The sequence below is a fragment of the Rhipicephalus sanguineus genome, chromosome 10 (assembly GCF_013339695.2).
Source record: "Rhipicephalus sanguineus isolate Rsan-2018 chromosome 10, BIME_Rsan_1.4, whole genome shotgun sequence".
Lineage (NCBI taxonomy): Eukaryota > Metazoa > Arthropoda > Arachnida > Ixodida > Ixodidae > Rhipicephalus > Rhipicephalus sanguineus.
Window position 1 is genome coordinate 38,919,913 of NC_051185.1, and position 12,123 is coordinate 38,932,035.

The 12,123-nt window shown below is 48.1% G+C and overlaps 1 protein-coding gene across 1 annotated transcript; it reads right to left on the reverse strand.

Annotated features, from left to right (window-relative positions):
* LOC119406335 (probable G-protein coupled receptor Mth-like 11) lies at positions 1-931 on the reverse strand. The gene has a single exon (XM_037673075.2). It carries the CDS (start codon positions 754-756, stop codon positions 1-3), a length of 756 nt encoding a protein of 251 aa, XP_037529003.1. The 5' UTR covers positions 757-931.
* Between the last annotated feature and the right edge of the window lie 11,192 nt (positions 932-12,123).

Genomic DNA, 12,123 nt, shown 5'->3' on the forward strand with positions numbered 1-12,123 from the left:
TTAAGTACTGCGTGAAGCGGACGTACAAGAGGTCGTGCTGGGAGCTGTCTTCGCGACTTTCTTGCGAAGATACGCCCAAATGTAGCGGTAGTCCTTGAAGATAAAGAACAGGTAGACCCCCTGCGAACCGACCATCACGTCCATGACGGAGTCGGTGATTCTGTTGGGGACGAACGATCCCGCGAGGGCGATGGCCCAGGGAGCGCCCATGACGAGAGATAGGCGAACGAAAAGCGCGAGGTTGGTTCTTTGTTGACCACACTTGGGGCGGTCCCTGCGTCCGGGCTTCGGGACGTCGTCCGCTCCTTGTGCTGCGGAAGATGTCGTGCGAATGTACCACACCGTGTTGAAGTAGAGAACGAGGCAGAACAAAACTAGCGAAGCCATGGGTACGAAGAAGTACACCACGAGTCCCCAGAAGGAGCCGATAAAGCAGATAGGGTCACCGTAGTTCGGAGACAACACGGAATCGGGAGCCGTCTGATCTACCGCCACAGCTCCGCTGACGACAAGCAGGGGTACTCCCCAGGCGAGAAAAGAGTACGAGGCCAGGGTGTTCTTGCTATTCGAGGGCACTTGGACGGTTGTGAGGCTTTTCCAGATGTCGAAGGACAGAACGCCTGTCCACAAGAACGTACTAAGGAAGCAGTAATGGCCGAAAACCGCGCCGGCGAAGCAAACGTACTCCTCGAGATCGGCGCACTTGGTGATCAGGAACAGCACTTGGGCGACTAGGAGCGTCCCGGCCATGCACATCGTGCAACTTGAGGACGAGTTGCGAGCCTCCTTGAATGCGCAGAACACGATGAGTTTGAGAATGAGGAAACATATCGAAAGGGCTGTGCAGGCGAGCGCGATGCGGTCGCGTAGACTGTAGTTGCTTTGCCACTCCGACCTGTATCTGGCTGGCGAACGCCGCAGCTTCGGAGGCTCCCCAAGCCTTGCACTGTCAAGTTGACCTACTGAGCTTCGATGCGCATTCGATGTATTCCGAGAGCGTCTGATGTAGCAGTGGCCGTCGTAATGCGCGTAGCATGCAGGTGTCTTCAATACCGGCTTTGATAGGTCGTTTCGATTATAAGCTTTTACGCCTCGGTATGTTCTCCTCAGAACGTAGACAGTCGGGCTGCAAGACATGCGGGACACGTTCGCGGCGTTGCACCATGCGCAGTACACATTCTTGAAAATCGGTGAGTAAGGGCTGCCGGCGTCACGCACGGGTGCGTAGTGCATCTTGCATTTTTGAGAAACGACTTCAGAAACGTTTTCTGAGCACGCGTCGACAGTCACCATTTGGTTACACGGCCTCAGGTGAAGGGATTGGTAAGCTTGGGCGAACGTTGGAGGAAGGATGTGAAAACCTCCATCCAGTCCGTAAGAGGCTATGCTCCAAAAGGTCGTATTTGCGAGGTCATCGTTGCACAAGGCGCAGAAACCATTCCTGAAATAGAAGAGCACAAAAGGAAAAGCTGTCAGGGTAACCGGCACCTCAAGGTGGCGTGTTGTAGCTACATTCCCAAATAGAACTTCTCGCAGTGAAATAAATCTTCAATTCTTGTAGCGTGCTAGTACGATGGCTGTCTATTTAAAGCCAATGCACCACGGATGCCGCGGAAGTGCCAAGACGCGATTGCCAGTAGAAATAGCAAATCATGGAAACCGTAGGCTAGAGCGCGGAAATGTAACGAAAAGACAATATACCAGGCACGTAGGCAAGAGGGGGGGCCAGCCCCCCCCCTCCCCGAAATTTGTCCAGCCTTCTACATTCCCGGGCAACTTTTTTCTTTGTGCCATGGAAAGTCTTTCTTTCGAACAATTAGGCCTGCCTCCCCCCCCCCCCCCCCCGAGAAAAAATCCTGGCTACGTGCCTGCAATATATCATAAATGCAGTTGAACGAACACATAGGGAGGTTCAATTGGGATTGAATAAAAACAACAGAAGGAAATGAAGCAATATTAAAAGTTAGCAAGCTAGCGTAAAACAGCACATTGACACCAGCTTCACCGCAAAATAGACGCATATGATTGTATAACAGTCAGCATTAAAACTGTGCATACGATGCGCGCTGCGGCAAGCAGATTGGTTTCGCGTGTTCTGGCTTTCTTGTACGAAGTCCATGTTTTATACAGTGCAAGCGAACTGCACATGGGTGAAACATATATCGGCGCTTACTATAAAACAAATCCGACCCTAAGATTCTTGAAATATTTATTTGCGCATTAGCAGCACGTTCCTATTTCCTTGGCATATTTACTTTGTCACAATGTATGGCAGCGCAAAATGCCACACCCAGAGATGTTACACATGCAAAACTAAACGTGAAACTTACCGATACGTGACACCAGTAAACGCAGTTGCCGGGATCACATAAAATCTGTCCGCAAAGAGCTCTGGTCTTTCGCACGCAAATCGCACGTCATCGATGGGCCACGTTTTCAGGCATCCAGTGACCATGTTGACGTGAATCTTTGCCGTCTGAGAGATTTGTACACCGATGCACGAAGTCCTGCTTGTCTGTACCACTTGAGTTACGAACGGTACGTCCCAGCAACAGTCGCCGTTGACTCGACAGTTTCGCGCGCAGGAGCATGTGACCAAGTACGCATCTTTCTTTCGACTGATAAACTCTTGTGAGCAGCCGTGAAACAACTTCGGACATTGAGTGAGCATCCGAGGAATGTGATCCGGTAGATCCCGGTACGTCCAGCTAGGCACTGTCAATGACAAGCCGCGGTCTGATGACTTTACAGGCAACAGCCCGGCCACGGAGGGGGCTGAGACGATCCACGATATCCAAGGGAAGATGCTCACCATGTTACTTTGTAACAGAGCGTATTGCTAGGCAGCCTTGTCTGGGGAGAAAAGAAAAAATAAATTTCTTAAGAGGGTGGCCACTTAATAAAGGCTGTTGCCGTTCACCCAAAAGGCAAAAACAAAAGTAGGGCACGTTGACAACTGTGAAGCGGTGTCAGGGTTGCCACTGACTTTCGAGTAAATGTCGCCAAACGACGACCAAAAAGTCGCCAAAAGTCGCCATTTTTTTACAAATTTCGCCAAAAAAGTCGCCATTCTAGATATGTGCGGCATACCTAGTAATAAACATTTCCACTCACGTATAGTCCCGTGGAATACAGTACCATCCAAGACCCTTAAATTATATTGACGTTTCTGAACGCCAGTCGTATCGGCCGCTTCACCATGGGAGTGCATGGTGCTGCTTCTCCGACTAGCCGCATGAGCGTTTCATTCATCCATGCTTGCGCCACCACTGGTGGCGCAAGCATGGATGAATGCATGAAACGCTCATGATATCTTTCCATCCCTGTCCGCTATTTTCGAAGGTAAAAGTGTGGTAAACCTTGGGCGAAAACCGTGAAAGCATTGTTTGTGGACAGCTTTACGTACCCTCATATGAATTAAAAGGATTAAAAGGTTTATTTAAGGGAACACGAGAGAATTCTTGCAGGAACCGATCATTATTGAGTCTTCCACTTTTTCATGATACCGGACGCCACCGACCCTTTCTTATAGTCACTTGTATCTACACGCGTCAATCCGATGCGTTATTAATGAACAAGTAGACAATGTAAAATGTTATATAGCAATTGTTTTCATTGCACACGCTCACCGACAACAGTGGAAAATGCCTCAATAAATATTTTTTATTGCGCAAATAGCCGCATATCCGCCTCTCTTCGCTATTCCAAGACAGTGTTTGCGAGCTGAATTTGGGATACTGCAACAGTGAATAAGTCACCAAGCTATTCAGAACAGTTGGAGCTTTGGCGGAACAAATGGTCGGAACACGCGGCCAACCCGTCGTCTAGCCTCTTCTGAAGCGAAACTTCAGAGAAGCTTAAAGCACCTAAAACCATAAACTTATAGTCAAAAACTGCCCCCTCGCGGTTTGCAAGGCAGTCCGCTGACACATTTTGCTAGAATGTCGCTGGGTGACGTTTCAGTACCTCCTGCATCTGGATGGGATCCCGGACTAAGGATTCCACACACCGATCTTCTCACAAAACATCAAATAAACGTTTTTATTCTCTCTCTATATGAATTGAGGAGGTACACACGAGTTACAGGACGGACATACCGAATGACGCGTAATGTGCACATGCTACTCGTGGGTCTCAAACCACGAGAAATGCAGAGAATGTTGCCGCTCCTTCGTTGGGAAGACACTGAGCTTAGGATGTGTAACTTAGTGGAGACTTAAGCCGAAAATCGCCAAAAATTCGCCATGTCGCCAATCACAATTTTAGGTCGCCATGGGCCTCTCAAATTCGCCAGTTTGGCGAAAAGTAGCCACCATTGGCAACCCTGAGCGGTGTTTCAGCCGTCCATGTTAGAGCAAATACGAAACAAAGACTAAATAAAGAAACAGGAGAAAGCAAGTCGGGTGCTATGGGCGCTGATCCTTTATGGAGGGGTGGGGGAGGGGGTTGACATGTCTGCCTATGCCTCTACTCAGTCTGACATATCACGTCTTTGTTTAAACTGCAGGGCAGTGGTCATGCATGTTTATGACGATAGTGACGGCCGAGGAGGACACTTGAAGTTGCTTTCCAAAAACTGTTTACTCCCCCCCTTCCCCCCCCTCCAAAAAGGAGAACCTTACACATGCCTTTGAGTGTACCTTGAACAACAAGTGACCTACCTTGACTCTCTGTTCCGAGAACAGACTGCGTCAGCAACCCATGACTCGAGACTGTAACAAAGAGAGGGCAGACTATGCTTACGCACAATGCAGGTGATATTTTCTTAATGTTTGTTAATAGACTTCGTGACGTCTTCCTTACCGGAAATAAACGGTGTTACCGAAGGATGCAGCAACCATAGCTCCGAAGTTTTCGCTCCTCCATTTGTCTTCGGCGTTTGGCGTTTTCTCAGCCGGGACACGTTGAAACGCCTGTTGCTACTCTGCGGTAAGATGCGGAGCTTTCTTGCGCTTTTCAAGCGTAACGTTTTAGCTGTAAAACAACATGCATTAGAGTACGCTCGTTAAAGCTGAAGCCTTTGACTCGTAAGTGTTCTTTCGGCGCTCAATGCTCTTACGATGCCTCCGGCGGTGTCGCGAACAAATGCAAGTGGGATGGCGGTTGAGGAAACAAACACGCATTCCGGATTGAATGGAAGGGCACTATGTCATGAGAGCTCCCTCCGCCACGTTCAATGGCACAAGGTCTTGGGAGTATAGAGTGGCCGCACCAGATAAGCTGATGGAGCGGAACCTTTGACCTTTCCGTCTCGTCCGCCGACGGCGCGTGTACAAAGATAAACCGAATGGCATCCTGTGGCAAGTACGATGTAATACCATTGGCGAGTGTGTGTTTCGGTTTCCCGCAACATTTTTTTTACTGGGGCAAAGAAGTTATAGTCTGTAGTTGATCGGGATTTTTCGAGCTGATGTCCTCACGAACAAAAGGAGCCTTGAGATTCCGAAGTAAAAAGTGGACACATTCTTCGGTATCACGCATACAACATACATCACATCATTATTTTCAATAAAAAAGAAGTGGGGGTGTGCGAATAGTGAAATTTCATCTCGAATCGAATTCGAATCGAACAGTGCCAAATAGTGGCCAAAAATATCGAATCGAATACAAAATATTTTATTGAAAATTGAAAGAAAGAACAAAGAATTGAAACGTGATCATGTGCTCGAGCACATAACCCGGTGAGTGACAGCTACCGAAAGATTACATATTGTCATGCAGAAACAGAAGCTGTTCCACGTGACCTGGCTTCAGGCTCTCTCGCCATGATGTTACGGTGTTTCCTGCAGTTGAAAACATGCGCTCACTGAGCGCCTCAGTAGCAGAGATGGAAAGGTATCGCAAAGCAGTTTTGGCTACACCTGGATAAAGTGCTGCTTCATGCTCTTTCCACTATTTCCAAGGATCATCCTTTCTCGGGATCAGTACCTCACTGAAGTATTTTTGAACCTCTTGATTATAAGGTGTGAGCAAAGTGTTCTGGTTATTTTTTGACGCTAGCAGTTCGACAGACTCCCAGGTTTTCCCTGGCCTTCTTTGCTGAAGCCATGACATGCGGAAATGATATAGGTAATCTGCTTTAAAATAAACATGCGCTCGGATATCGGTGAAAGTTTTAACGAAATGCCTACTGTAACGACGTTATCGTTAGTTTTAGCCACCCACTCTAACCAAGTTGCACCCTTGGCCTTTGCCGCGTTTTAGATATTTGTCCTGTCGAATTATTCGAAACATCGAATACAAGCTATTCGAAAGTCGAATCGAATTATTCGATTAACTATTATTCGATTCGAATTCGAAACTCGAATATTCGCACGCCCCTAAAACCAAGCACAAAACAAGCATCCAGACCAGATAATCGATGATAAGTCGTGATAAGCACTTGGCGCTTTCCGCATGCTCGTGTCCCAGTAAACGTTTCCGCTGGGCAAGCATGCCGCGCCGAGCGGGACATGCGACGTAGAAAGTGACGTCGCTAGGCTTTCACATATCAAAAAAAACTATATACATACGAAACCACTACTGGTAGCAATCGGTGACTGATGTTGACACTGCATAACCTCACAAGAAGGACTGGTTCCTGTGGTTTGTAAGGGACAACCTTGGACAAATGCCTCGAAATGCAGGTGCGTGCGAATTACATCGACATATTCCGGAATATGTTAATCACAGCTAGCCGTTTAGAACATCACGTGCCAGCAATGCACCAATGACAAACGCGAGCGAAGTATAGAGCAGAGAGCAAAAGAGAGAATGAGAGGGACTTCGGCAAGTTAAAAGAATGCCGCTATCGTGAAAAGATTTTCATCCAGGGATCTTACTTCGACGGGAACGATAGGATATCAGACGATGTGGTGCAGTTCCATTTTCAATATTCCTTATGTTTAGAGAGCGTCTCTCGAGCAACTGTTCCTATCATTCGTCTTATCTCTCAGTAGCGAATAAGGTTTTACTGTCGGCGCTTCGTAGGAGCAGTGTGCTCTTTTTTATCGAAGTCGATACACACGCATTTGATTCTAACGCAGTATCGGGCTGGCTCGATCACCCACCGGGAATCGTTCGCTTCTAAAGCCCGCAATGACAGTACACGCATGCCTGGCATGGCTACTCTTGTCCAGAGCGTTCGCATTGCCCGAAGCGACGCAGCAATAAACAAACCGGCATGACCTCGAAGATTCTAGTCGCACGGAAACATCTTCCGAGACGAGCGTCGCTACCGTCGACGACGACTTCAAGAACAATTCTTGCTCCTTGCAATGGAACGTGTGCGGGAGTGCGTACCAGGACCTTCTGGACCGCGTCTTTCACTTATGCAGTGTCCTGAGAACTTGAACGGCCGTTCCCAGAAGCTCGTGAAATGCCGTAACCCGGAATATTACGTGATCACGCGCTCTTGCGCCCCAAACTGCGTGGTCTATGGGGATGGCTGCTGGAACATCGTCGAGCTTCCCGAAAAGCCGACCGCTGAACTGCCGCGGACTTCTTACGCTAGTGGGGAGGCCGAAGCGAACCGAACCGAGCGACCGTTTGAGAACGACACTGAGATCACTGAGATTGACACGCCCTCACGGCATTCACACCGTTTTGAAAATGTTCACCTTCGCATGGTCGTCGGATGTCCAGCATGGTGGCCCGACGAAGGCGTCCAAAAGGCGTGCGAAGAGTACGAGTCGTTTGAAGAAGTGTTCCGTAGTATTCCTATCACGAGAACCCTTCACTTGACCTACAGGTAAAGCAATCAGATAATGGTCGATCAAAATGCTCGCTTATCGAAATTACCGGTTGGCTGGTTGTAATATGCAAAGCCTGCTCGCACGAAGGAAAACAAGATTTTGGAACGCTGTATATGCACTTGAAGCTCTAGCGCGTCCCTTACTAAATAATCTCTCGATTTTCTGCCCAGACGTTGCCTGCAACAAATGCACTGTCAAAAAAAGTGTTGCTGGGCTAGTTGGTAAAACATTTCAAAATTATTTGAGCGCAAACACACGGCACATTCACACACGCACACATCCGCACATTCAGGCCCCAAACACGTACAGCGCTCACTTCCAACTATTTATTCATCGCATGAATGTTTCGCGCTCAAATAATTTTGAGATGTCTACAACTACTTAACCTTGAGGAGCAGGAAAACAAAATCGATGAGAAATGTAAACACCTCGCTACAGCTTACTCACTGTAAAACGTCGATCATGCGTCTTGCATGGTTGCTCTATAATATTATGCAAGGATGCGTAATTTCATTGTCTTTTATATTTCTTGGAGAGAGAGAGAGATACTTTATTGGAAAGCAGAGAGGTCGGCCTGAGCTAGCGTGCTCTAGCCAGCTACTCTGCACAGGGGAAAAAGAAGGAGTGATGAATGGTGATGATGTGGACAAGAAGTTTTGCTTATATACAACAACCACGTAACATAGTGGTTTCGTAAGGGTCCGGTGCTTTTAAGTGTCCATTACGGCATTAGGCATTACGGGCCTGCTACTGTTGGGGCTCTGCATAGTTGGTTCACATTACAGAATCACATTACAGCACCATTGTAAAGCAGTACATACTTGCATGAAGGTCGAGCCATTGGTCGTCGATCTACAGTAGAGGCGGTTACCATGCCCAACCCAAATGCCCGTTGTTTACTGATAGGCACAGATAGCCAAGCAGCCTGTCGAGCACTCGCGACAGGTGACATTCCAGACACGCGTTACAGCATACTTGCGAATCACTTAGATGCCCACCCTTGGTTACGTGTTCGAATACAGTGGATACCTGGTCACTCGGGGATCACAGGGAATGAAGTGGCACATGATATGTCCCGCGTAAGTCTCCCGGGCCCTCCTCTGTGGTGGCCAGAGTCACTGAAGCGAACCGAATTACTTGCCCTGGCGCGTTACGACAGGCGCACACGATTAGACGAGATGGGTAACAACCACAGGGTTTATCCTAATCCCCCCCCCCCCCCCCCCCGCTCCAAGACGAGACGCGAGGCAGCCCTGGTGAAGCATGCCCAAACTCACTTCTTACTGATTCCCCACATTCAGCACAACATACAAGGCAAGGAGGGGCTTCCTGCCTGCGTGGCGTGCGGTGGCTTACCGGATAACGTTCTGTGGGGTTGTCCGCGGGTGACTGTGCAGCCATGGGCGAGAGCTTTAGACACATACCTACCAACCTAAGTCTTGCGAGGCTGGAGGAGTGGCTGGCGGACTGCTCCGGATATCACGAAGGCACTACACGAACATTTGAAATTTCTAGGTATGTCTGATGACTTGGCCTTGCTTTTTTTAGTGGACCCGGACTGGAGTTTGCTTATATTTAATAAAGTTATTCTCTATCTCTATCGTCGACGATGATATCAACCGAAATATATTTATTTCTTCCGGAAACGGCTTCTGCTCATTGCGTATTAACGACAGCATCGATGGCGCTTTTTGGAATTACATGTCGGACGAATATGAAACGACTTTCTTGCTTCTTGGCACTGTCCACACAAAACCGGCGTACCACTTGCGGCCCTGCACAAATGATATCGCAATAGACATGTGTTACCGAGATGCCTCTGAAGTGGTTTCTCGCAAATGCAAAATCTATTACGCACCAGTCCACGACAGCCGAGACGGGGCGGTCTATAAGAATGTCTATTGTGCCATGAGCAATGGGGCTGACGTGTCGAAATTGTCACGCATACCCAAGGTCCACTTCAATGTCCGCGGTCAGCTCGGTGGATCGATTCCAGGCGTAGATATGGCGGCCCTGTTTAAGCCCGTGACGACCTCGCCAACCTGCCACGCCTTCTACAATGGCCGCTGGTACATCCCGCGCAACAGCAACGTACGAGACCCAGACCTGATTGCGAACGGGCAAGAGGATGACGATGACTGGCTGCCCCAAGAAAGTGACACGCGAAGCTACGTCACTCCATCCTGGCTGTCCTTTATGTTTTGTCTCGGCCTCAATATATTCCCATTCGTTGCCTGAGGGGACCACGTGGTTTATCGTTTAAGTTAAAGCTGTTTCTCTGCTTGTTACCACCGCTGTTTGCATAATCACGAACTTCGTGTGGCTTATGGCCACTGACTGCGCGGCCTGTGCTGTGCTGGTCGGTTGCAGCTTTCGATCAACTAAGTCCTTGACAAGCGCGTTGTCCTTTGACGCTGTGTGGCACTTCCCTTCGAGTCCCTCAATTCCTTTAATCTCCAGAAGAATTGATGCCTGGGCAAGTTGGAATTGGTTATGCATGTTCGTCTTTATGCGTGTGTAGTCTTTCCTTTGTCCCTTGTTTTTGCGCCGCCCATTTCGAACATGCATAATCCTTTAATCTCGTTTGCGAAGCTGGCTTGAGAAGCTGAAGCCAGGTGGCGCAATGGCGCGCCACGCGTACCAGTTAGAAATAACTAAAATGGGGTTATCCGATTGATGGCAAAAATCAAATTTAGTCTTTTAGTATATAGAGTTAGTACTTCATTATGAGTTACGGCTAGGTGGCGTGAACCACCGCCCGATCAAAAGGGTACGGCAACATCCATCTATCCATTGTAAAAAGGGGCTCTAGTCGCTAGCTTTGAATATCCATGACCTCGGACACTAGAAGAAAGGTATGCTATGGCTTCTTAGTGAAAACATAGCCAGCGGCGCCTGACAAGCGCCGTTTGCTGAACGCTGCGTACTGTTTTCGGATGTTTCCTTGGACGCAGATCTTTCCTTGGACGCAGCCCAAATGCGGCATGGGCTGTAGTCTACAAACCCGCAGATACCCACATCTGCTCCTACTACACAGACCTCACGCTGTACCCCAAACTTGCTCGTGGTGTGGAGGACAGCCATCTCTTCGCCGTATCCCATGGTTCTCCCAGAATCAACCACCATAAATCAAATGATGGTTGATTTATGGTGGTTGATTCTGGTGGTTGGCGCTCCATTTTCTGGTAAAACACGAACAGTGTTTCACACTGTGCATTGTGCAGATTATTGCACGGTTATCGAGGCAAGAAATGCATGCTCATTTGAAGCATTTCCAGCTCCATTTGCGTGAAACGGAAATGCAGCGCGCGTTATTTATGTATTTATTTACACAGTTGTTCATTTATCGGTAAATATTTCATGAATTTTTTTTATTTTTAGCGGACTAGCAGTCAGTAGTGTCGTTTCACCGAGTTTCGTGGCACATACCTGCTATAGGGTTTTCTGTTTAGAAGGTAATTGTTGAGTAGGTAACTGTTCGCTGAGCCACGAATGGCCTAGTAATATGCAGCTTCGCTGCAGAAACACTGTACTTGATGCTGTGAAAACACGGCACATGGCTACGACTGCGTCTTTTGTTGCAGAAAACAAATCTGATCGAAACACCGGGGCATGCTATCCAGGGTGTATTCCAATACTCGATGTAGACGGATAAATAGACAGCTAAGCGGACAGCGGCCAAATTAAGTCTCATTCGAATTGCCACGTAGCCGGCAAAATAGACACCTTCGCGTTCGCGAAGACAGCATCAGAGACAAATACGATGCTGGTTAGTGTGCTGTCCAAAAAATACGGCGCCTGAGCGGATGCGTGGATCCCGCAGGTATGGGAATCTGCCCGCAAGTAGACTCTATCGTAAGCTCTTAATCTAATTTACGTCCAGTTTTTCATAGATTAGAAGACAAGAGAAGTTGAGGAATTAAAAATTATGTTTTCTTTTCACTAAATTTCCCTTGCCGACGTGAGGGGTGGAGTCACGTCGCACGGGCGTCCCCCAGGTGCGCTCCATTACTCGAAGGACTCGGGCTCGGTGCTGTCTTCTCAGGTGCCAGCGTGTACATTCTGCGTTGCTTGACATAACTGCAACACACTCCCAGTTCGTAACATTCACAAATATAATAAATATCGCCGCTGGCAGTTAAAGGGCCCCTACACCTCTCCGAGTTTAAAGACAACCCTTACAAAAAATAGATTTAGACCGTCTATAGACTGTCTAAAAGCATTTTTAGACAGTCTATAGACTCTTCAAATCCATTTTTTAAGGGAAGGGAGGGCTCTTACCCCTTTTCACTGCCCTTCCCACAGGTGCTATCTCCTCCAAGCCACTCTTTTCTTTTTCTTAAAAAAACGTGGACAATGTCAGCACGAAGCGCTGAACCTATCAAGCTGA